At 37.1% G+C, this 27,298-nt stretch overlaps 1 protein-coding gene across 4 annotated transcripts in view; it reads right to left on the bottom strand.

Moving 5' to 3' along the window:
* Positions 1–435: 435 nt before the first annotated feature.
* Positions 436–27,298, bottom strand: part of LOC109097286 (fibroblast growth factor receptor 1-A) — a 39,647-nt gene continuing 12,784 nt past the window's right edge. Inside the window, exons 3-18 of one of the 4 annotated variants that reach the window (XM_042762764.1) lie at positions 21,247–21,504; positions 21,066–21,149; positions 20,449–20,621; positions 18,073–18,196; positions 16,125–16,315; positions 15,064–15,211; positions 9,976–10,172; positions 7,812–7,957; positions 7,578–7,699; positions 6,042–6,152; positions 4,482–4,672; positions 4,256–4,378; positions 3,445–3,515; positions 3,225–3,362; positions 3,036–3,141; positions 436–2,281 (exon numbers count right to left, since the gene is read on the bottom strand). In XM_042762764.1, coding sequence (XP_042618698.1) covers positions 2,102–2,281; positions 3,036–3,141; positions 3,225–3,362; positions 3,445–3,515; positions 4,256–4,378; positions 4,482–4,672; positions 6,042–6,152; positions 7,578–7,699; positions 7,812–7,957; positions 9,976–10,172; positions 15,064–15,211; positions 16,125–16,315; positions 18,073–18,196; positions 20,449–20,621; positions 21,066–21,149; positions 21,247–21,504 — 2,363 coding nt within the window. In that variant the 3' untranslated portion in view covers positions 436–2,101. Of the gene's footprint in view, positions 2,282–3,035; positions 3,142–3,224; positions 3,363–3,444; positions 3,516–4,255; positions 4,379–4,481; positions 4,673–6,041; positions 6,153–7,577; positions 7,700–7,811; positions 7,958–9,975; positions 10,173–13,331; positions 13,477–15,063; positions 15,212–16,124; positions 16,316–18,072; positions 18,197–20,448; positions 20,622–21,065; positions 21,150–21,246; positions 21,505–27,298 lie in introns of all 4 variants that reach the window. The other 3 variants (XM_042762767.1, XM_042762766.1, XM_042762768.1) reach the window with 3 other exon arrangements.

Here is a 27,298-nt window from a genome sequence, read left to right as displayed (position 1 = left end):
GTGATGGCTGATTAAAGGCATCTGGTCTTTGTGTTCCTCATGTTTATAATCCTGTGGAACAGGAAGTCATGGCTGGACAATTTAATGCTCCTAGTCCCCCTGATGTACTGAAAAAATAAAATATATGATTGGGAATATACTTCAGATATAAATTTCTAGGGGTGCCTATAATTGTGGCCAACTTTTCATAATGAGATTTTCCCTAAAACCTAAAATGTTTCTACGTTTTTTTTTTTTTTTTTAATACAATGTGGTCACCATTCACTGTACAGAAAAGACAATCAACATTGTGTTTAACAGCTCCTTCTTCAAAGAAACTTATGAAGGATGAAACGATATGAAGGTGAGTAAACAATGACAGCATTTTACATTGTAGGCAAACCATTCCTTGGAGTCTTTCACTTTCAACTCAAAAAATAAGAAATCAACAAGCTGTTGCATGTAAAATAAAAGCTGATACATTTATTGATCCATTAGAGCTATAAATCTGGTGTTGACTAAACTGGAATGCAACAATCCCAATCATAATGCATTGCCTTTGGAGAACACAGACATTTAAGTCCATATCCGCTGACCCGCGTTGTGTCTCTCAGAACAAAACAATGTTCCACGAATTAAAATTTACTGCAACTGTCCCATAAACATGACAAACAGCATTAAATTTAAACTGCTGTATACTCTGCAACCTTCAACTATATTTTCAGCCGTGTAAATCAAAGCTGGTAATTTTGTCTTGGCTGTAGGAGCGTGAGCTGGTAGTGGGCATCAGGGTTCACTTGGCTGAAGCAAGTGCGCGTCGCTAAGTATATGTAGTGGAAGTGATGCATCAGCCACTGGCAGGGAGCCAGTCGCCACGGTAACAGTGTCTGCTGTCTGATGCATTTGTAGCATAGCACCTCGCGAAGATGGGTCATCAACACTGCTATAAATAAAGCACTAACGGCTACGCTCGGATTTACACTGTAAGCTATGCATTATAATTTTTAATCAGCCCTGCTAACCTGCGGTAAATGAGAGAGTCAGCTTCACTGTAAACATAATTTATGTTGTAAACTCATCAGCAAGAGTGATATTTACAAGGTTCTTTATGCAGTATGAAAGGTTTCGTGATTCGTTCATCAACAGCTTTTTATTGGATGTAAATTTCGTAGCGTAACACAAGCGATCTGTTGATCTTAACCATATTCGACCATTGCTTTAATATACGGTCATCTCATTACATGAAGCTAAACATTTATAACGTCTCTCTGAGGTACATTTTAGTTGATTTATATATTTATATTCATTGAGAATTTCATTTTTTCCTTTGATCTTTCGAAAAAATGCACTGATTTGCTACAGACTTGCTTAAGACGCAAAGAAGAGAACCTTTTCAATTCATATATTATAGCTTAAGTCTGACTCTGTACTGAGTACCATCAGGAAGACAGCAGCAGTTTTGAGCCACTTCTGCCAAGCTGCATCAACGATAAAGGACAACAACATTTAGTAACAAAATTGGCCATCTATCAGCTCTTAATAATATAATTTCATCTACAATTCTCATGGACATTTTTCACCGTCCCTTTCAAAAAAAAGCTACACTTCAAAAAGTTCTACATAAACGCATCCTGGTACAAAAGGCAACAAAATTCAAATAGTATAATAAAAATAAGGGTAGAGTGTAAATATATATTCATATTTATACATTTCTAGATGTATTTACAAGAAAGGCTGTCAGTCAGATAAACTGTGTGCCCGTTGTTAAAATACATTCGGGCAGAGCATTTAGTGGAATACATTTTCTTACGAATTTGGTCAAAAAAGTCATCCTCTACTACAGATGGCAGGAGGGTATTTCATATTGACGAGTCTTGAGAAACAAACGTGTAGCATTTCTGCTCAAGTGCCCTATAGCTTTTTAACAACAACAGGTCAGTGACGGCCCGGTTTGTTCTCTTCCAGCTGTGTGAAACTAGCGTCTCATCATGTGAAGTCCATGCCCAGCTCTTCAGCTCTTGGCCGCTCTGTAGTGTGCTACTGTATGTGGCAAAGCATTGTCTCCTAGAGTTCACGAGTCCAGCCAGGTAGCACACTGGAGAGGAACTGAATGTGAGTGAGCTCAGCGCTTTTTAAACGCCACTCCGCGGTTGGGATGAGGGGGGAATTTGGGCAGGCAGGGCTCATCAGCGCCGGGGTCATGGGAGAACACAGAGTCTTCACCGGAGGAGCACGTAGAGCTGCGTGTGTCGGGGAAATTTGGAGAAAACTGGTCCAGAGACACAGACAGGTCCAGATACTCCTGAAAATGTCAAATACACAGAAAATGTATTATTGTTGTTAATAAAAAAAACTATTTATTATTATTATTATTATTATTATTAGTATTATTTAGCTGTTGTTGAAATGTATTATTATTGAATAATTATAATAGCTATTATTATTTGGTAATTTATTTGTATTATTGTTGATGATGATGATTATTATTAGTAGTTATTTAATTAGTTGCTCAATAACAACTCATTTTGTTATTATTTCATAATTTATTATCATTGATTATTAATATTAATTAATGAACTACTACAATAATAAATTATTACTACTACTACTAAAGAACAACAAATTATTTATTAATGATATTTGTTACTATATTGTCATTATTTAAGTTAATATTATTTGATTATTTATTATTATTGACATTATTATTAATTCCTGAACAACTACAATAATAATAATAGTAATAATAATTATTATTATTACTGGATAATTTATTTTTATTATTCTTGATGGTGATAACTGATGATCAAACTATTATTATTATTATTATTATTAACTAATTATTATAATAAATAAATAATAATAATAATAAATAATAATAAAACTACTGAATAATAACAACACTGAATAATAAAAATTTAATATTTCTATGCTTTTATGCAGTGTCACAATTAAAATTATTTAGATGATAAAAAAAAACAGCTTTTTAGAAGCGCAGTTACAACGCCATGTAAAGCATTGAAATCTGATTTGTGGATTATCAAACTGTTCTGGCTCACCTGATTGGACGTCATAGAGAGGGTGCGGTCTAGATCCTCCACCAGATGTTTGAACGTGGGTCTCTGAGACGGGACGGCATGCCAGCAGTCTCTCATCATCATATACCTGCGAGAGGAACACGGGTTTAAAAACTGTAATAAGAAACCTCTAGCATCATGACAGAGGATACAGCATTAAAACAGTCTTACAGTTCGTGGGTACACGTGGAGGGGCGGTCCATGCGGTGCCCCTCCTTTAGCAGTTTAAAGAGCTCCTCGACGGGGACACCTGGGTACGGTGAGCCGCCAAGAGTAAAGATCTCCCACAGCAACACCCCAAATGACCACCTAACGTGCAAAGAATGACCATTATTAACAGACAACTGCATTTGGTATGCGAGTGAGTTTGAGAGAATATATTCAGACGTACACGTCACTCTGATGGGTGTAAATGCGGTCGAACAGAGCTTCAGGCGCCATCCATTTCACTGGTAAACGACCCTGTGGAAAACACAAGCGCTTCATTCACTTACTCATCACCTGTTTGGGATTAAAGAACTGATATATCTGCTTGTGACAAATGCTGCCTTCAAATCCTGCTGGGAGGAAATTGTAATTATTAGTGCTGCTTGTGAATAGTGTTGTCAAAATGTTGGTACCAGTCCGTACTCAAAATGTATAAATGTGACGATACCAGCATTTTCTGCTAGCATTTTGAGTGATGTTGTGTGGATCCTTTGGAGTATCATCATGGACTCCCTAACAACCAAATAGAGTACCCTAGCAACCATTTAGCAAGACCTACATCTCTGCATCAGAACATCGTAGAACATCTGCATAGATATGGGGGTTGGCTCTTTTGACTCATGCTAGCAAACAGGACTTCCAACATGCTACACAAGCTAGTGCTGAATATTTACATGCTAATAGCGATTAGCTAAGTGCTAAAATGTGATATAAATCCTAGCTAATTGTTAAAACATTTTTAAAAAAGACCCTAGTAACTGCACAGTGCCGAGTTTTACCATGGCAAGCTCCACTCACATTTTCTTTAGTCTAGTTATGACTCAAAGAAGATCCCACCAGTAATTACGACAAGAATTGTCTCATAAAATGTGATAATTCAGACAATAAATCACTTGTACAGGTTCATAGTACTTTAAACAGCAGTCAAAGACCAAATTAACATCATTTTATATTTAATAAAGTGACTTTTCTTATGTTTCGGTCCAAAATCTTACATTGGTGGTCTTCTTGTAGTAATCAATATGATGGATGTCTCTGGCCAGGCCGAAGTCGGCTATCTTCATAACGTTATCTTCAGTTACCAGGACATTACGGGCAGCCAAGTCTCTATGAATACACTACAACAGAGAAAACACGCATGCATTTTAATCAAGCAAATAATTCATCAAAGTGATGTGTTAAGTTGACTGATATGAGAACAGAAGCATCTGAGATGCCAACCTTCCTGGATGCGAGGTATTCCATGCCCCGTGCCACCTGGTAGGAACAGGACACCAGGTCTTTGACTGACATGTTCTCCTCAGGCACCTGGTTGGGGTTGTAGCAGTACTCCATCCCAGGCGGACGACGTGCACGCAGATACTCCCTCAGATTGCCCTTTGAAGCAAACTCCACAATGACGTAGAGCGGACCTGATAATGAACATATGAAAATATTTCAGTCACATAATTCATGTAGGAATACAACACAACTGATCAAAATTAGTGGTTGAACGAGTTTTACAATGGCTAAGACTAATGAAGGTGTCTAGAGAGCAGGTTAGTGAAAAGCTATTATAATGCCAGTATAAAAGCCTTTACTGTCACTTTTGATCAATTTAATGCAACCTCGCTGAATAAAAACGTTTTTTCTTCCAAAAATCTAAATATCTTACAGAGTCAAATTTTTTTAACAGTATTTAGAATGTTTCAAACAGTTTATCATTAACTAATGCCATGTCCACAAGTACACGGGTATTTTTATAAACAGAGTTTTTCCTTCCGTTTAAAAAAAAAAATCTCCGTCCATATGAAAACACAAACACATGCTATGATGCACTGTCAAGAGCATGCCAAACCAACAGGTGGCGATATAATCTTAACCGTAAAGCCATGTTGGCCAATCAGAAGCCTGAAAAATATTCCCGTAGACGAAGATAACAGTGCAGACGCCAACGTCACAAGCCAAAAACGCCATTTCGCTGTCTACACGATAACACTGCAACCAGAGTTTTTGAAAATCTTCATCTTGGCAGGCGTTTTCAAAAGTGTTTGGTCTTGGTGAACTGATGCTGCATTTGCATGTGGACGAACGGTCTAACCACGTATAAAAAGCTCCGGTTTTAAAAATAACCACGCTCTTGTGGACAGGGTCTAAACCTATTAGAAACCTTTTTCATTATAAAGCTGTAAATAAAGCCAAAATAAATAAAATATAACAACTTTTTTAAAATGAAACAAGAAATGTTGCCTTAGTAATTTGCTGAAATAAATCAGTTTAAGTACTAAATTGACTAAAACTGAAAAATGAGATCTAAATAGAAATATATAAAAAACAAATAAAAAAAAAAATTACAAAAACGTATAACAAAAATACTCAAATTAAACTGAAAACCAAAAATATTAGAAAAGCTATTTCAAAATTGTAACCAATACTATAATCGTAGATAAACAATACTAAAAAAAAAAAAAAAAAAAACACTAACAGTAGTGTACTTAATTCACAAAAAATTACAATCAAATTAATATTTTATTTTATATTGAGGTAGCCTTGAAAACTAACCTGTTTGTAAACTAGGATTTACAAGTGATTCAATAAGAAAGCTGGGTTTAATTTATCTAGCATCTACAATCACAATAGTTGGACTGATGATAACATCATATCCTTTTGAAGTAAAAACGCAGCATGCCTAACAACTTGATTTTGAAATATTAAATGATTTAAACCCGTATCTCATTATCCCTAAACGTCTCCCTCGGCCCACCCATCTCTCTCCCTCCTCCTTGATTCATCCTTACTCACCATCTTGTGTGCAGGCCCCCAGCAAGTTGATGATGTTCTTGTGTTTGCCAATAATCTTCATCATTTCCATCTCGGAGATGAGGTCTGACAGGTCCTTCTCTGTGGCGTCGGCTATAAAAGCAATATTGATGAAGACACAAATATCTTAATATGACAGGTCACGAAGCCTTCAACCTCTAAGCTGTGAGGGACAAACAGACCGTGCAGATGGGTCATTTTATTTATGCTTTCCTTTTTCATTTATTTCCGGTGTTGACTTGAAATCAACTCAATAGTATGCATCTTATTTAATGTGTGCAATCTGATGCATTTTTCACTGAAACTCAATTCTTGGTTGAAAATAATGTAGAGTTAGACTTGATTTAAGTGGATACAAAAAAAATTAGGTTATGCTATTACTGGGATTTTTTTATTTTTTTTAAAGAATAATGTGAATTGATGAAATGTATACACCAAGTCCAAGACCATTTATTATTTTTGTTCAGATTTAGTTTGTTACAATTTATAATTGTGTTAAGAAAAATACTGTCTATGTATGATGCATTACAGATCAGTAAGTGAGTCAGATGTTAATTAAGCGAATGAATCAAATGGATAATGAGAGTTTCAAAGTCTGTTGGTGAGTCTGCTTCACCAATTCAGCTACAGAATCAATTCATAAGAGTCTTGTGAATCAACCAACATAAATATGACGGATATGATTAATTATGCAGTAGTCAATAGCAATTCAGTGATGCAGGGCAGTGTTTTTATTAAGTAAAACTATTAGAACTTTTTTTTTATTATAAAGCTGTAAATAAAGCTATAGTAATATGTAAAAATTTGAATAAAAACCTAAACTTAAATGAAATATTGCCTTGGTAACTGAAATAAAAACAGTTTAATTTGAAGTAATAAAATTACTAAAAACAAACAAATAAATAAATGAATAAATCTAAAAAGAAAATAACATTAAATCTATTTTAATCTTTAGAAAAGATGAAAAAAAAAATTAAAAAGAAAATTAAATCTAAATATGTACAACAAATTAAAGCCATGTACAAAAAATAACAAAAGCACATAAGATTACTAAAAATGTAATGAAAACTGACAATATAAAATAAAAAATAAAAAGCTAATTCAAAATAATTATTATAATATCTAAATTAATAATAATAATTAATTATATTATTACAATTGTATATAAATAATAATAATTAAAAAAAACGTAAATAATACTAAAATTATACTAATTCAGGAGACATCAGCACAGAGAGAGTCAGAGTGCTTGCTAAAGTTTGCGGGCATTCACTCGCTGAGAAAAGGATGGGAAACAGACAGAACCTGAATCAGAATAAACAGCTGCTCTGGTTTGGTATGTGACACGAGAGCTCGATTACCATGCTTCAGGGTCAAGGTGAAATACAGGAGAAAGCTCAGCAGACCATCAGATTCCTCATGAGATACTGAATTCCAGACAGAGTTTGCTGGCGTATTTCCATTTTTACACCACACACACACAACTGTTGGCTAACAATGGTGGCAGAAAACACTTACATTTGAGCATCTTGACCGCTACTTTGGTGACACGACTTGGTTTGTCTTTATCCATCCCGATAGCCTCGGCCATCATCACCTGCCCAAAGCAGCCCTCGCCAAGCGGCTTCCCGAGAACCAGCCTGAGACACAAACACACAATATTAATCACTGTGTTGAATAACCAACATTTCGCCCGGGCATACTTCAGATGGACAACAAATGATGAGTACAGTGTGTGTATGTGTGTGTTACCGGTCTCTGGCCACCTCCCAGCGTGGGTCCTGGGGCAGTTCATATTCGGAGACCCCTGACAGCATAGGGGAGCCACTGGAGGACAGACGCGAGGGCCGGACCAGCATCCCACCCGAATGCATAGATGAGCTGGAGTCCACAGACACCTGTACGAAAACACTTACAATTACTCTCCATACAACACAGCAAGAGAAATACACATATGAAGACTTGTGTGTATGTGAGTTACTTGCTCAAGAGGCACCTACAGACACTGATGCGGATAACAAAATCCAAAATTCAATAATCAGCTCAAAAAGAAATTAAAAGTTTACCATTTGTGACCGACATAAAACCTTGAGGGAAAACGATTTCCTCATGCAGGTTTCGCAACGCATTCAAGTTATGTCACATAGATTCAGAGTTGCTAGGTTTGAAAGTGATTTATACATCGCTGTGGGGAAAATCCAATAATTTCAGTAGCAATCTACATGATCTGGAATTTCATGTGACAATTTTCTCATGCAGGTTGAAGTTGGTGATGCAGATTCGTTGCTTCTTGGTTTGAAAGTGACCTTATATGTCACTAGACTATTGACAAAAAAAAACTCAAGCCTTGCGGATTGTGAAAGCTGATTCCAAATCATCAGTTCTCATTATGCTGGATCTATCTGCACGGATCTCAGGCTGCCTGGTGGACATCTCTGCATGGATGAAGGAACATCACCTACAGCTCAACCTGGCAAAGACTGAGCTTCTTGTCTTCCCTGCCACTCCGACTCTGCATCATGGTTTCACCTTCCAGCTAGGTTCATCAACAATTACCCCATCAATTTCAGTCAGAAATCTTGGTGCAATTTTTGAGGGCCAGCTTACTTTCAAAGACCACATTGCAAAAAGCGCTCGTTCATGCAGGTTTGCATTGCAAAACAATAAAAAGGTCAGGTCCTTCCTAACAGAACATGCTGTGCAACTTCTTGTCCAGGCCTTTGTCATTTCTAGGTTAGACTACTGCAATGCTCTTCTGGCTGGACTTTTGCGGCTACCGGTTGCGGCTCGCATCAAGTTCAAAACAATGATGCTTGCATATAAAAAAGCCACAGGCTCAGCACCCTCCTACTTCCACTCACTCTTACGAATCTTCATCCCCTCCAGAAGCCTGAGATCTACAAGTGATACCATCACAGAGAGGCACAAAATCACTTCCTGGCTAACTTGTACAAATCTGAACAATGTCTGAAACTTTGTACTACGAGCACATCCTGTGTTTATTTGCCTCTTTATGATGAATCGCTTGTTGTATTCTTCAATTGTAAGTCGCTTTGGATAAAAGCATCTTCTAAATGAATAAATGTAAATGTAAAATGCTTTGAAAAGCTTTTAAAGCTTTAAAAAGTTGTGGTCATATTTTACCGAATGTTTGGAGAATTTTGGAGAATTCCACATAAATGGACATTTCTCATGAGGGCGAATGATTTCCCCTGCAGGTTCTGCAACGCGTTCAAGTTTGTCACATCAGTTTATAGTTGTTTGGTTTGAAAGTGACTTCATAAATCACTGCAGGCTTAATCCAGTAATTTTAATAGGAATCCATGATCTGAATATTCGCAACTGATTTCCCCAGGCAGGTTTAGCAACACGGTTCAAGTTGGTCACTCGGATTCACTTCTGCTTGGAAGTGACTTCATACATCACTGCGGGTGAAATCCAGTCCTTTCAGTAGGAATCCATGTAACTGGGAATTCTGCATTTGGGAAAACGATTTCCCCTTTTAGCTATTTCGCAATGAGTTGTTCTTGCACATTTGGTGCCCTGTTTGAAAACACTTCTTACATCGGTACACAATAGAAAACAAACATTCACCCTTTTTGCTCATGAATTTTTGCAAATGTGACCTTATTTTAAGGAACAGAGCAATTAAGCTTTTCTTTACTGAAAACGTTCTGACAGAATTTTCCAAGTTTTTCATCAAAACTATCACTTTAACAACATTATAGCAAAATATACTCAAACTGTATTGTTGTCCTGGATGACCTATGAAGGTGACCTGAACTTTTTTAGAGAAACACTGTTATTATCCATGACATGCTACCACACCCCCACAGTAATGTTAACATAAGAAGAAGCTGTTGAAATTAGATGTTTATGTTTAGTGGTAAAGAGATCAAACCCCCTATCTACTTTCTGTTACCTGTCTGCGCAGCGGGATGCTCTTGGCCAGCTTGTGGACAGCCAGCTGGCTGTTGAAGTCGCTTTTCTTGGCCGAGCTGTGCATTTTGGCCAGCACAGCAGTAACCACCATCACACAGATGAGGAAGAAGCCCACGCAGTAGATCAGCACCTCCAAATAGGTCTGGTTTGGCAGTTGAGTTGGGGGAACGGCTGGATTATGAAAGAAGGGAGCAATGCAAGGTGGCAGAAGGGAAGGGAGTGAGCTTGCTGAATGCTGAAGGGATGATGATGATGTGTTTATTTACCTTTGCGTGCTAAAAATGAGAAATGCAGTCTATACAGGTGCAAACAGAGCACATGATTCTGTACCAGCAGAGCTTGAATCTTTGACTGCAACTGACCCTTCGCTAAGTACAGCCTTAATTACTGAGAAATCCTACGTCAGTCTGCCATATTATAGGACAAGCTTTTGCTCTTTCCAAGCCAAAATAAACTAAAAAAAATAACAAAATTCATAAAATAATTAATGAAGTCCATTTCATGTATACATCAGTAAAAACATCTATATTTGCTCCAAAGTAAATTAATCTTAGTAATTAAATTCATGCAATAATTATGGAAGTCCATTTCCAATAATTGTGTAATTATAAAAGTATCTCTTTTGTCTCAAAATTCAAAAAAATATTTCTTACAATTCTGAGTTTATATCTTGCAATTTCGATTTTCAAGAAGCAAGTTTTTTTTGTGTGTGTGACTTTTTTTGCACAATTTCATATTTTATGAAACAATTCTCACTATTCTGGCATGGCAAATTAGCTGTTCATTGAGACAAAATTTGTAGTTAATAGTTAGTTAATAGCGAGCATTGAATTTTAAAATAAAAAAATATATATATATTTTTTATTTTCTATGTGTTTATTGCATGTCTGTTAAATATAGCAAACATAGGTTGGATGGTGCTTAACAAAAGGTCAGTTGGAGAGGATACTTTGAACTGTAACCTTAATGACCAGCCTGTCTAAGAGGTATGAAGATATACTAGTATCTGCTGGTTCAGAAGATTGAAGTATATCATATTAGCAGGAGGCCTATTTTTTTCTAGGCTTTTTTTTTTTTTTTATAAACATAAACCTGATTGTACATATGCAACTCTTTGTAAAAGCACAAACACACTGATGCACACGCATACATGCACAAAGCAAAACAAAACTCCTATTAAAACAAATCTGGAGATGCCGTTGTTCATGTGAGTGGTGCGTTGCAATGAACATAAACTCCTATTGTAGCATGATAATTACTTCTTTCATGGATCGGGTTTCATGGCACATTCTTCTGCTTATGTGACTAGCAGGACAAGGAAACCACTGCTCATAATACTTGGCAGCTCTCGCTTCGAGATTAGGCCAAATAATAGCCTTATGTAAACTCACATGAGACATTAAATTTGCAACACAAATACAAATGCAAATTGAGAGGAATGGCTTATCTGGGTGGGTAGACAAAATCTGAGCGGGTATGCATTTCAGTATAAATAGAGAGCTAGGTTATGAGGGTAAAATTACATGAGAAGTCTGGCTGATACAGATATTTCCTATGCTATTCGGTTGGTGTTTGTCTGCCCCAAGCCTCTGGTTCATAATACTGGGTTTCTTTCACACAATTCATGCACACAAAAGATGCTATTGTGTCATGTATACATTTCACACAGCACACAACAATACACATGCAAATGCATCTCATTGACAGATCACTTCTCTTTGCCTTCTCTTTTAAAAACTAAATGAACAAATCAAATATGAATATTGTAAACATGAAGCTCAAATTCTAAAGTTATTGTATTTACAAAATGGGTTTTTGTAATAAGACTTAAGCCCACAATTTGCTGACTGCAACATGCAAATGCAAGAAAATCAACATTCAACAATGAGAATGAAATTTCATTCTGTGTTGAATGTGTTTAAGATTTAGACCGACAAGCATCTTGATAAACTGAATCTATTTAAATGTATTTAAACAGATTTACCCTCTAAGTGAGTCATTTATCAAACCTGAGCCAAAGAGGAAATGATGTCAGCATAGTGCTTATGCTTCAAATCATGCTCTTTGGGATGCTTGTCCAGTGTTCAGGCAAACAGAAATGTTAATTGGAAACATGTTAATCTTGAAAAACTAGGAAAAGGGTTTTATAATATAAAAGTTTATAATGGAAACAAAGCTTTGCCAAACCACTAGCCATGATACGTCATCTGTTCTCAGTTGTTATTTGTTATGCTTTACATAACATATTTTGCAGTTAAATTACAGTTTCTGATGTACATTGTGAGAATAATTAGAGATGTTCGTCAAACATCTCTAATTAGGTTAGCAGTGCAAAAATATAAAGAAATAAATAAGTTGCACTGGTTGATATTTATACTCGTAGTTTTCTTGGTACTAACTACAACTATGTACTAAAACTAACCTTAACCTATATTAAGACCAAGTAGTTAACTTGTATTACTTAGTAGTTTTTTGTGAAAAATGCAAGTCTTTACCAATGGCAGACAGCCACGATTATTTTATTCCGCAAGTAAATAAATAACATGGGGTTACCAATATAAAGAAAGTAGTATTCGGGTGGTCACGTGATCTCAACGTTGTGTTAGTGTAAACGATTTTTCAAAAGTACTGTTCCCGTCTTTGAGTAAATATTTACTTTGTGCACCTCTAAAAAGATTGTGGGAGGTTTGGCTCCACTCTGATTCCATTTTTCTAAAGATAGACCAGAAACATGTCATTTTGACATGCTTCGACTGACATTTCGAGTGTCAGTCAACACCCAGATGAATAACAAATCCACAAAGCAGACACAAAGGGGTTGAAGAATGGTGCGGTTCACAAAGAATTCGTTTGCATTGTTATTTGCTACAAAACCAGTGTATTGCTTGTAATGAAAGTGAACACAAGAGGAAGTGTTTACTGGCAATGACAATGGGACTCTGAGGCTAATTTAATAGCTTAAAAAAATATTTATGACATTCACGTGCTAGGATTCGTTAACATACTCCATATAATGGTTTATTTCTATTATTGCAAATTCTAAAATGTGTTTTTTGGTCAAACTTATTTCAAATTTAAACAACTAGACATGAGTCATATTTATGATAAGTGAATCTCCACTATGTGCTAAAAAGTCAATTTTAACAGAACACGAAGGTTAAAAACAATATTTTGTGCTTTCCATTAAGCCAAACCTTTGAATGAAGTATTGTAATGGAAAGGATTTTATGGAAAAGCAATGCAATGATGTGAACAAATTCAACCCACAGTGTGAACTGCCACTGTTTGACGGAGAAGAAACAGGCAACCAAAAGAAGCACCACAAGATACCTTTATAGACAGTCAACCATGCAGTGTGATGGGAGTGGCCGATAGAGTTCCCAGCCAAGCAGGTGTACTCTCCAGCATCCTCTAAAGACACATTCCTGATATGCAGTACCTCCATCTCCTTATCCGTGGTGTTGACGCCTGCCGTCTATAGAGAAAAGAACCACAGAATGAAGCCGGAGAGCTCCAGGAAAACCCACCAGAGGAGAGCGAGAGAGGTTTTGGATAAAGAGCGGTGAAGATTTGACAACATAAGAGAAAGGCCTTGGAGAAACACCCTTCAGCACCCTTAAGGAAATCAGGACTGCTCCCTGATTGGATCCTTCGATGACCCTGCTGAGAGATTTGAGGTTAGCTGGAGAATGGAGTGCACGGCTCCACCTGCTAGAGACCCAACACCTGAAGATGAGGGCGATGTCCACCCCCTCACCACCCTAGAGTCCATCTCGGACATGCACAAGACGGGCCACATGGAACATTACCCAGCAGAGACTGTGCCGTATTGCTCTCACATATGCACGCATTCAGAAAAGAAGTGATGATAATCAGAAAGGGAGGAAAAACTAAGGGATTAGAAAGGCTTGTTAAAGAATGTCTGACATAGAAAGAGAAATATGTGTGAGTCAGGAAGCAAAAGGTACTGGAACGATACTATAGTACCTATTGAATTTGCTATCTAAGTGGTGTCAATACATAAAGAAAATATTGGTGTGCGCTATTTTGAAAATTGTGGCCATCTTCAGAAGTGAGTATTGTTGGACAGATACGATTACACAAAGACTGGAAAAAATAACATGAATTTTTGCGATTGATGTGGACTGTTTAAAAGGGTTTTCCTTACTTCCTGTAAGCTCACATTAATTGTAGGCAACTTGCTCTACTGGTATCCACCAGTCCATGAAGCACAGCTTTCCAGTTATGCCCCCCTGCATTACTCTCCTTGGAAATTAATTGCACCTAACAAGATTTAATCATGATTAATCGCAGGAAACTAGAAGATATTCTGAAGAATGTTGGTAACCAAACAGTTGTTGGCACCCACTGACTTCTGGGAAAGTCAATGGAGCCCAGCTACTGTTTGGTTAACAACATTCTTCAAAATATCTTCACCACAAGAAAGAAACTCGTACAGGTATGGAACGACATCAGGGTGAGTAAATGATGACAGAATTTTCCTTTTTAGGTGAAAGGTGGGTGTTTACAGTGTGTGTTTGTATTTGTTTGCACATGGTGTGTGAGTGCACTTGGATGGGTTAAATGCAAAGTAAAAAAACCTGAGTATGGGACACCACTTGGCTACACATCACTTTCATTAAAGAATTATGGAAATAAAGCAAATTGCAAAGAGGAGCCAGGTAGAGAATCAACCTCAAGTGAGCTGAAGGAATTTAGACAGACACATTCCAAAGGTGCCACTGAAATGCTTTTGGAGTGCAAGAGTGCGCAAGTAATGTTCAGAGGGCATGAAACACACCCTTATTAGGAGGGCAAAGTGTAGCACAGAGATGGAGAGAAGGAAACGTCCAGTGTAAACAAGCCAAAATACTTCCAATTGCTCTGCTGGGATTTTCCATGGCATCATACGGCACCACAGAAAACAAAAAGAAGCGACGAAGTGGGAAGACAAGTCACGGTCACCTAAAAGCCTGATAACTGCTGTCTCTACCTCTGTCTAACTGTGTATGTCTGTCTCTTCCTGCACTGATGAATCTCTGTAGCAGGGGTCGTGTGTTACCTTGCGAGTTTTTAACGACGGTGAGCCATGCTGATTGGTTGGCTTGGCCTATATAATTGGCCACTTTACATATATACTCCCCACTTTCTTCTTCTGTCACGTTGTACAGCGTCAAGACCTGTGTGTCCGAGCTGTTGACCCCAGAGTGCTGTGGAGGTCAAACATATGTCAGAGATCAAGCACAAAGACAAACATTGAGGTCACTGCGATCCCAGCAGTCACTGAAGGACAAAACCTGCCATTACTGCTCTAATTAAATACATTATGACAGTCTGCCAAGAACAGGGCTCATATTTTCTCTCAAAGCTGTTTGTCTTGCTTCATTTGCTCAGGTGATCTGTCCATAGAGGTGAAGTAACATGGTGAAAGTTACTTTAAAAACAACACACACTTTTAACAGCAACAGAAAAAGTTAAGATCTGATTTCTGATATTTGTATTTAAAAGAACGTTCAAGGTTACAACGTGAACAATATCAGCAGTACCAGTGACATCAATTACCACAAGAAAAAAAAAAAGTTTCTATACACTTACTGTAGAAGTTTATGGGAAAATGTTAGTTTTTGAAAATAATAATATATATATATATATATATATATATATATATATATATATATATATATATATATATATATATATATATATATATATATATATATATTAATATTGTTAATGCTCAACCATAATAACTATGTTATTAACTCATTCCCCACCAGCATTTTTAAAAATTTTCACAAAACTTTCATTGCCCCCAGAATATTTGAACATGCAGTATATTAAAAAAAAGAAAAGAGCCTCTGCTTTAAAAGGTATGTATCTGCATACATATTGCATATTTCTGCTTCTTCTTTGATTGAGTTGTGAACCAGAGATTCTGTACTCTTTAAGAAGATGAGTAATAGCACCGCCTACTGTATAAAGTTGGAAAATTCCATCAATGGAGGGAAGCCTAGTCTCAAATTATGGAAAATTCCATTAATGGTGGGGAGAGAATTAATGGACATAGACAACACTGAAGCACTTCAATCAAATACTTAGGTTGACTGGTTAAATGGTTTTTACCTTTAAGATCCGAACATATGGCAGTCCATCAGGGCCAAATCTACTTCCGTTGACCACGATGTGCTTCAGCCACTGGATGTGTGGCTGAGGATCACTGAAGACTTTACATTCAAACTCCACGTCACTCCCCACCATTGCTGTACGGTTAGCAGGCAACCCCGCCTGAAGAATCGGCCTGTGCGGTGAACGCTCTGAATAAAACACACAAACACACTGTACACAGTTAGTATTGTGAAAATGACCCCAATTAACATAAAACCTTATTTTTAATCCTTTTCCCCTCTTAAGAAATGAAAATTGGAATCTGCATTACAGCAAATGGGATATTCAACAGATGTTCAATAAACATCAATGTCACATAGCCTGCAGGAAGCAGCCTCTTTAACATGCAGGCTAAACGTTTATTATAATTGGTGTAATTTGGTGGAAATGAGTGGAAATGTTATTTTAAGCCACAGCCCATCTTTCAGGGCTTCTGAATAAAAGTCTGTGAATCTACAGACAATCTGGCTCTCACTGTGAGCAATGGTGGAGTCCAGAGGTGTTCAAAATTTTACAACACTGTAAAGAAGAAGAAAAGAAAATAAAATAAAAAATAATATAACAAAGTTTTTGTGCTGCCTCAAATATGTTGTTAAATCAACTCAAATATCCAAGTTGCCACTTAGTGCAACTTAACATTTCAAGTTGACTAAACTTACAATTTTAAGGCAGCATGAACACAAACACATTTTGTTTTTGACTATATTATATAAAAATTTACATTTTGCAATCAAATTAACTTATTTTCTCTACATTCAAATGAAAAACAAAATAAATTAGAAATTAAGATATGCTTCAATTGCGAGTTTTTCCCCTACATTTCCTCCTCTTATGGTATGACATGGCAGGCCAAATCAAAGGTCATCAGGGGCCAATTATGGCCCACAGGTCTTGTTTGGGCATCTTCTTGTAGCTGATACAGTATGCAAATCTGACATTCAAAAACTAAAATTTCTAACTAAAAACAACTACATTTCTCAATCACTGTGGCTATGCAAGAATAATATATTCAGCATCAACTACACCTCTAACATGCACTCTTTCCTCTTCATTTTGTGGTAGTAGGATAAAAAATAAAATGCAGCCATTTCATTTTGATCAAAATCAATAACATGACATCACATGACATCACAATTTCAACCTCTTAAATCATAAGTAGGACCTTCCCAAGAGGACTTGGCACAAATGAAACAAATGTGTGAGTGTCTTCTGTGTGCCAAATTCAAACAGTCTTCTCATGAATGTGTATGGATGGTGCAAATGATGTCACAGCGAGCTCCATCTACATGGGTGTAGCACTGATTTATTTGCTACTTAGTAAAGGCATCAATCAAATCCACGTCAGCCAATCAGTTTTTAAATTGCTTTATTCCAAATATTCTGATCTCATCTTAAGCCACTAACCGCGTCTCTAACTCATCCATGGCATCAAGTAAACACTTTATATTTGCAATGGATCATTTAACACGCACCATCAGCGGAGTCCACGTGTCTGTCCTTGACAAGCACACAGACACTTGCACGCAAAGTGTAAAGCCACCCGTTATTTCGGTTCATTTCAGAGAAGTAATGGTAACCATTAGTGGTGCTGCGCCAGAGCATTAGCCGCATGGTGAACAACACCCATTTGCATCTGATTGACTCGAGTAAACATTGCAGTGCTTCTGCGACCGTCCCTTGGGGATCATTTGCCATCTCCTGGGCTTTGCTAAAAAAAAACGTGAATCGATTTAATCAGAGGTTTAGCAATAAATCACTGCAGCTGAGCTAGTGGGGAAGGGAAGGCCAACACAAATTTGCTCACATCCAACAAACGACAAAATCTTGAACTTGGGGGGAAAATGACATTTAAATTAAACCAAATTTCAAAATACTGAGGTAAGACGAAAAAAGAATCATGACTGACCGACTACGTCTAGCTGGTAGGTGTGATTGATGCTGCCGTGTTTGTTTTCCACCAGGCAGGTGTAGTTGCCTTTGTCTGACGGTACCACCGACTCCATTATGATGGTCCACATGTGCTCTCGAACCTGCGCAATAAAATCAGAAGGTGAAGAAAGTGTGTAGACCTAAATGCAATTAAAGTTATCACATATTGTGGGAACTATTTAGAAAAATAGTTAGTTTGGGTGCACGCAAGTAAAAAAAATCTTCATGCAGCCCAATGTAAAAGTAGAAAACTGCAAGATGCATTAAAGTGCTGACTGTCTTTTAAGTTCACTTCAGTCAAAGGCTGAGGAAGTTTAACGGAGTGAGTTGGCAGCAAATCCCCATCAGGGCAGTTTAACATCAGTCAGGCATGAGATCAGAGCCATGTAGAACAGTGTGTTTCCTGGTGGAGAGTGGGAAATGGGCCACTCCATGTCCACTAACACAGGCCTATTCTCAAGCCAAAAGCCCTATGAACTGCCAGAAAACTTCAAACTTCAGTCTATTAAAAAACCTGGACCTCTACAAACGAGCTTTCAATAAATATATACTTTTATTAAAATATTTGCAATACATTTATGTATTTTAAGTACATTATATTATTCATAGCAGATATTCTCAACATCTTTGTTATTTGTTGACATGATGACAGGATTTTCTAATCGGGTGAACTAAACCTATAAAGATCCAGCAAACACAGCAAGTGTTCTCTGCATTAACAGCTCTTCTTGATTAAATGAGATTTAGGCTGGGCAAAATTAATAAGAGGGTATGGATTTTTGGCCTACAGAACCCCATATGTGAGCTGCTACACTAACAGTCTGCCTGACTTCCTTTTCACAGTCACTTAATGTAAATGAACAATTGTGCCAGACTCTTGTTAAACAAAAGAAACCACGAGAGACTGGGAAAAGTGTCTGGGGGGGTTGCTACGAAAAGCTGCAGGGCCCCTTAACGGAAGCCCCTCACACTCCTGGAGCTCAAAGGCACGTTTGGATGAATGTATGTATGCATTACAATCACTATGATTTAGCTCGGTTAAAAAATAAAAATAAAAAAATTAATTAAAATAAACAAGAGAGCATTTTGCTTAGTTACAGTATATTCAAATGTTTGTATAAACCATGTTGATGCATGTTACTGTGTGCGTGCATGTGTGTGTGCATTGCAGTGGCCTCAAACACACTCCAGATGGTAAAGTGTGTATGCAGTGAGGAGAGGAAGAGGACTAATGTCTCCCAGCTGGAGAACACCTTGATGAGAAACACAGACAATACAGGTCTACAATGACACACAGAAAACAGCAGAAAATATCACATTTATGTTCATGTAGAAGAGAGTTGAATGAAGAAAGAAAAATTTGGTTAAAGAAATATTTCAACCCCCAAATTAAGATTTCTTATCTTTATTGTTAGCGTTCTTGGTGTGGAACAGGCCTTGAGGCTATCAAACGGAAGCTCAACTGTGATTGCTTGATGCACAATACACTATTCACTATACACAAGTGTACCAAGCTGTTTTAAACACAAAGGGTGGTCACATCAAATATTGATTTGATTTGGTTAATAGCAGTTAATTGATAACCAAAATCTATTTATGACATTATTTTTCAAAGGCATCCTCACTTTACAGCATGTTTAGACAAGTGCCCAAAACCTTTCACAGTACTGTAGTTTTTCCAGGTAGGTTTCTTCAAGCATCTTATAGACGTTGCCATAGTTCTTCTGGGTTTAGTTTATTTTCATTCAGTTTTGGTGTAGTATCTATTTAAGTTCTATGAACAACTTTTTTTGGTCCTTTTTAGAAAGTTCTATTTTTATGTTCCGCAACAATATAGTACTTGGAAAAATCAATTCCAAAATTAATTAATTTTAAATTTAAACATTATTGTGCATAACTAGAACAAACTTTGGTCTGAACTACACATTTCACAAGTGTGAAACAAGTGAACTGAGGCTGAAACTCAAACAAAGCACTTCTACTACTGACACTTTGCTACGGAATCAATTTAAATGTTTTGTTACACTGGGTCTGTTGACATTCCTGATCTACTTGGTCAAATGAGTAAAAACACAGAGTTTATTCTCATCTGTTGGAGCAGAACCAGTTGTGTAAAACTGGCAAGCAAGACTAAGCTGCCTCCACCAGAAACCCACGGCTCCAGTGTCTGCCTTCAAGGCATGGCTATTCAGCCTTTATCATGCTACAGTGAGGTGTCTGGAAGACAGATCTGTTGAGGACAGAATGCCCTTTTAACCCCCAAACCAGAGTTGCTGGCTAGCAAAACTGGAGTTAGGTAACCAAGATGTTGTATGTTTCATGATTTTAATGGGTTGTAGTGTAGTGCCCTCACCTTATAGCCTCCTATTCGCTGGTCTTTCTTAAACTCTTTGCCGTTCTTGAGCCACTTTAGTGTTGGTGTAGGGTTACCATTGGCCTGGCAACGGAACTTGACGGTTTTGCTGGCAGGAACAGCATGGAGCTTCTTCTCCATCTTATCAGGCTGAGCCCAGACGGGCGCCATTGCTGAACAGCGGACAGAAAGCACATAAAATAAGATTGAGAAAGTTAGATTGGTCATTCAAAACCTCTGTTTAGAAAACACAATGTGAATGATACCAAGGCCATGACTATTTTAAAACGATAATCCAAAGTGGCAGAACAAAGTATGTGAGATTTGGGTGTTGGCTGCTGGTTTTGCTCCTTTTGACTTGCTTGATAATGCCCTTGGGACTTAAAGAGTAATCCATCAAAAGTAATAAAGACTTTGAGTCTTATGAACAAAGGCACATTCCACAAGAAGGCTGTTGTTTAGAAGACAAAAATGTGCACTATTTTCTGTTACAATTCCTACTTTAAAGGAAAATCCTAACAATTTTGTAAGAAACTGATACTGTTATTGACATTTCCAGCTCTTTGAGTCAGAATTTGGAGCACACAGAGTTTAACTAAGAGAGGAGGGCGACTCACGAAGCAGTTTCTGGTCACTTGATAGCTTGGCCTCTTCTGAGGAAGACTCATCTTCTTCATCATCTTCTGAGGAAGCCAATCCATCTGATCGAGAACAAAAATGTAGGTAAAATTTTTGTTGTTGTTGTAAACAATAGAAAAATCAACCTATCAGTAATGTTGTATTCTGTTTATTTCTCACCTGTAATATTGACATTGAAGTAATCTGTATGGTTGCTGTTGAGTCCCTGAGCAAAGCAAGCATACAGACCAGAGTCGGCCGACTCTACGGTTTCAATCTCTATCTGATGGTTGCGCAGGCGGATGTGCTCTCCGTCAACCAGGGGAACAAGGTCCTTAGTCCAGGTCACTTCCTGTATCTCCTCTATAGCTTTACAGCTCAGCTCCAGTTTGTCCCCCGGATACAAAGTGTATGGTGTCGGCTCGACCAGGGCTAACACTAAGAACAGGATGCAAGGAATTAGTTAGGTTTAATAAAATGAATCATGTACATTTAATAGAAATCTAGGGCATAATTTGTGAACTAATGTAAAAAAAAAAATGTTTAAATAATTGCAAAAATTTAACTGTCCTATTTAAATCAATCCATTTTCTTTTTATAAACTGAATGCTTCTAAGTGAAATGCTATACATTATTGAATTTTATACAATGCTATATAATATTGTTGAATTTAGTGCTCTCAAAATCAACGTGACAACAAATAGCGACATTAAAGCACCCTAGGAATTGCCCGCAGTACAAGCCAGGGTTGCCAGATCTTTTCTCTACACGAACATTATTTGTAGCACACCTCCCATCCAATAATCGCAAAGAGCTTTGTGCTTTCTTACTTCTGATAAGAAACAAAGTCTCAGCTTTCAAATCCTTACATTTTATCAAGAAATTCAAACAATGAATGCCATTTTGACACTTTGAAATGTGACATGACAGATCGCTGTAGCACCTCAGTCCAAGCAGCAGTGCAGAGCACGTAGAGTCTCTTCAACATGAGTAAACATCAGAAGGTATGTTGAAAGACACAGTATAGCTTACCAAAGTGTATCATATCTAATGTGATTGCTCAATCAGTGTTTTAACCGCGGAAAGATGACAATATAACAGATTGTGAACAGCATGTTACTTAACATGGCATTTACCTCAGCAAAGTAAGTTAATCCACTGTTCACAGTTCATTAGTCAGCTATAAAACAACACTAAGTAGGAGCTTTTTTACTAGGGATGCACGATATTAGATTTTTGCCGATATCCGATATTTTTCGAATTATTTTGTCCGATAGACGATGGTGATACTGATATATATTTCCCTTTGTTTTGAAACTACACCAAGTCATTTTTTATTTTGTTTAGTTTTGAGCAAAAATGTATTCGTTAGAACTAATAAACATTATTAAAGTCAGTTTTTAATGTGAGTACAGTTGAAACCTTAATATTTTATTTGTGGATTTAACATTAATATATGGTCTAAAGCAAAATAGTTGTAAAAATTCTAAAAATATATCATTTAGAGCTCCCTGTATTTAAGTTTTCATAATCCACTTGAAAGAATATGTTACATAATGAATAAATCTGTCTATATTAAACCATTTAATTTACAAGTGTCACGTTTGTGATTTTTATTCAATGTAAGCTATAGCTTCTGACCTTTAAATCAAAACACCTGTGATTTTTTTTTTTTTTGACATCAATTGCTGCTTTATTTATTCAGAGACACAAATATCTTAATGATATTTATGTATTTTACTTTTAGCTTATTACAAGTAGGCCAATAGTGCCCCCTAAATAAATAAAACGCCTTACCGGACAGGCATTAGGATCCGGGGGAGGCTGCCGCTGCTGCACCTGATGCTCAAATTCAGTGCGGCGATCCAAAAATGTAATCATCATTCAGGAAAAGGTTTGCTTCAAGAATGACCACACTGCTGGTGTGATCTTATCACTAGCACACCCTAAACACCCTGAGCTACTCGTCTTATCGGCACTGCATATCGGCATAATTTTTCAAATTGGCAGATTCCGATGCATTTTAAACCTTTATTGACCGATTTCGATAATGTTACGATAATATCGTGCATCCCTATTTTTTATTTTTTTTTACTTAAAAAGCTTTATATAATATCTGTTGTAATATATATATATATTATATTATATATATATATATATATATATATATATATATTTTTTTATATATATAAATATCGGTATATATATATATATACAATATATGCAGAGAAAAATGTGTGTTGTGTAAAATGATAGGGTTCCCCAAATAAATGTATTAAAACTTTCCTTCTTGGGTCAGGCACTCCTATCAAAATGTGTGTTGTGTAATTTCACATTTTTATGCAATCTGTAGGAAGTGTAAAAAACAGCCTTGTGGTTTTTACATTTACAGTTGATCAGCAGGTTTTCAATAAGAACCACCATACAATCAGACAAACAACACCAAAGCCTGCCATTCAAGATATCCTTAGGAAAACATTTGAGAATTTTTTTTTTTTAAGAACTGTAATGTTCATATGAACATCTTGGAATTTATCTTCCTAACTTTCATGAAAAGAAAGATGGTAATCAAGCCCCAGAACATTAGTGTTTGGCATCCTACAAATGAGCGAAAACACCTTCAAGCGTCTATCAAAGATCCCACCTCAATCACTCCTAAATCAAATCTGTGTTTGAATTAGTCAAGGGCCAATTGTCAGGCCAATTCTGAGATAGAGCTGAAATTTGATTATGGGATGCAACGTTGGGGGCATTGCCTCAGACACTACCACCTGAGCCCACCCGTCGCTCCTGACGACCAGCAGAGATGGGGGTGGGGGTCTAAATATAATTACACTGATTCATTGTCCATCAACATTATGTCACGCGTCTGCACCTTTCAAGCAACTGGCCGTACTCTTTTAAGGGGTGGGGGGGTCGTTGGGATGCTTCTGGAGAATTATCCCTGTTGGGGGTCCTCTTTAAAAGGATAGACTGATGTTGTCAAAAAGCACATACTGACACCAAATGCTAATTGTGACTCTTTACTATCAGTAAGCCCAGGTGAGATTTTCGCGTTTACAAAACAAATGGTGACTGCTTTGTATTCAAATGGTAATTGGATTCAATTCCTTTTAATAACTATGCATTTGACTCTGAAGGGATCTGAATGTTTCCTGTAAAAGATGCATTGTGACTTGATGATTGTTCAAAAAAGGTCAAATTTCTATGAAATCCTGCCACCCGCTGAAGACGACATTTACACTATTGTTTGGAAATGTGAGTAAATCTAAAGAAACAATGCATGGCCTACATCCTACTGAGTGAAAATTTCTTCTGAAAAGTCTGTGGTTGTGAAAAAGCATTCATTGAAGAATGATTTCAAGGAAAGATACTACTTTGGTAATACCAGTATGCTCATTACTGTACATTTTTAATAGTAAACAGAGCGCAAACATAAGCCAGGTTTCCTCCTGACTAGTTCTGCTGTAGTTACTCCGCCCATCGCTACCATTAACTCTGCTAATAAAGGCGAGTGAGCGAGAGGCCTTTTTGCAGCAGGTTTTTGGGCTGGTATCCATGGTGACCTCAGTAGGGTCTACTTAAGGTATTTCCTGCTTCGCATGTGTCTAACAGGCTCTTAATCCTGACAGGAACGGGGGCCAGGGAGGGATCAACTTTCCCCACCAAAACACTGCAGAAAAGAATGAAGGAAGGAGAAAAGAAGATGAGCAAGCAGAGTCTTATTTAGATACAAAAACAAGTTTCAAAAGGGCAAGATATCATACTTCTCAAGGTTGGATTGTTTTCAAGGTTGGCAAGCCAATTTTTATATACCCTGAAAACTATACTAAAAAAAGGCAACTGAGCATTGTCAGAAAGTCTGTTTTTGTTTTGGTCTGTGTGATTCGGTCCACTGTCAATTTACCCAATATTATTTTGACACCCCATAGGCCTGTTGTTTCAGTTTGAAAATGACTAAATGTGTATTTTCTTTTGAGCTCTTTGTGAAACTATATGTAAGGAATAATTGATGACGGGCCATTAAATTATTAGTAAAATAATGCACACCCGAGGTGGTGATGTTACACCTCGGGTGTGCATTATTTTTCGAATAATTCAATGGCCCGGAGTCAATTATTCCGCTTATACTGCGGTTACCACTCCTCAAGACATCAATCAGACGATATATTTAAAGGGATTCGTCCGGTTTTTGCACTTAAATCGCTATTGTGAGTAGGATTATTTCTTCGGCTGGTTCCAAAACGTCATTTTAAATCTGGTAATTGAGGCTTGAGCCATTGATAGCATTCTAATGCTGTTATTAATTAAGTTATTAGAAAGAGATCGAGAGAGAAAGAGACACACAGAGAAAGAAAGAGAGAGAGAGAGCTTGTGTGAATTAGACTGCAGCAGCATCTCTAAACAGCGCTGTTATTACCTTGCTAGTGAGAAATGTCATGTGTATTTACTTTTGGAAAATGGTGTGTCATGTTGTTGTTTTTGTTAGTCCTGAAAATTCCGTTATTATAGCTTTACTATATGCGAAGTGATATGGAACTGTAATGCGGTCAGGAGAGCTGCCTGGAACTACGTTCACCATGCGTTTCCCAAAAAATAATTGAACACCTCAGAACGTTCTTAAGCCAATCAGATTCAAGCATTCAACGGCCCCGTAGTATAAAAATGATTAAATTCTTTTGCATAGTCAGATATTTTCTGCTGAAATTTTGCTGCAGCAGCAGTGTTTATTTCTCCCTTGTAAATGCATTTAAATTCATTATTTTTAATAACGACATCTCTTAATCTTCAATAGAGAAATGAATTGCGCCAACTGAATCAAACCGATGCTCTTTCTATTCTGTGTGATTGGCTGTTTGCTGCATCTGTCACACTTTCAGGCGCACACGCTTTGGAGTTAATCTCAAACTCTGGATCAATCTCCAAGTTGACAGAGAATGTTTATATAGAGCTTTAGGAGTCCGCTGAACATGATATAAACCAGATTGAATTTGTTTGGTTTTGTCAACTCTAAGCCTACTCTAAAATTCTGAGTTTGTTCAGCTAGCTTCAAGCAACAGGCCACAGGTTAACAGTTGCCGGAAACACACAGACTACTGCAGCCATGGAAGCCAGCAAACAAACTGGATCAAAGATCACAGATTCTACACGAACTAAAAAGCCTTGGCATCCAACTTAAAAGCTCTATGACCAGAGGCATATTAAAACACAGATAAATCAACTCATCATCTTACAGTGTAAAGCTTGTCTCCTCGTTTCTGTTGTGCATCCTCAATCTGGCAGCCCGTGTAAGCATCTAATCTGAGGAGGAAGTGGTGGGCGAAACAACTCTCTAAAATATTTTGAATCTGGACTGCAGTGGCAATTTCAACCACTAGCTGTCAATGAGACATACTGCACCTTTAATTGGCCATTTGTGACAACATTCCCCAATAGGCACTTTTAGGGCTAAAATATCACAATGGAACCTGCCAATTATGAAACAACAAAAATATAAAAAGTAACATACAAAACCATGAAATCATTGTTTGTTTGTTTTTTGTTGTTGTTGTTTTTTTTTGCCATCTAAAACTATAATTAACAACTTATTATACTTCTTTACATATTTAATATCTGGAAACTTATTTCCGACCTGACATTTAAGAAAAATACCCTCGTCTGGAAAAGTTTCAATCTTTCAGTTAAAATCTACTTTTATTATATAACTGCCTCTTACATCTGAATGCTAGTGTGGTTTCATTGTGTTCACCTCTTCTCCCAAGAGCTACATAAAAAAATTGAGTTATTGGTGGACAGAATTTACAAAAAATATTCTAATTTAAGAGGGTTTTAAACTAGATGTTTGAAACCAACATAAAAAAAAAACACTGCTAGAGAAAACACATTGTTCACTGGCATAAAACCAGTCTTATGACAACTAACCTGATCTCCCTTATGTCTACTGGGGCCATTCAAAGACACTCAGTTCCACCCTAAAACAGCACAGCCTCACTTGACCTCAGTGCCAGTGACCCAGAAATGTTTTACATTATAATTGATTCGAAATTCAAATTATAGACACACTGACTGATCGTAACTTCATGACAATGAGGTTGTAATTTGCTCTTGGCATTTTTGATTGAGAAGAACAGATGCCGAAAACATTTTGCACCAGTCACCAGAGAAGCTGTTTACTGTGAGGTATCAAGTGAGAGTATTCTGCAATAATCACACAGGGAGAACATTATACAGC

This window comes from Cyprinus carpio, chromosome A8 (genome assembly GCF_018340385.1).
Source record: "Cyprinus carpio isolate SPL01 chromosome A8, ASM1834038v1, whole genome shotgun sequence".
NCBI classification, from domain to species: Eukaryota; Metazoa; Chordata; class Actinopteri; order Cypriniformes; family Cyprinidae; genus Cyprinus; species Cyprinus carpio.
Note: the sequence above shows the minus strand (reverse complement) of the source record. Positions and strands in the feature narration are given on the sequence as shown.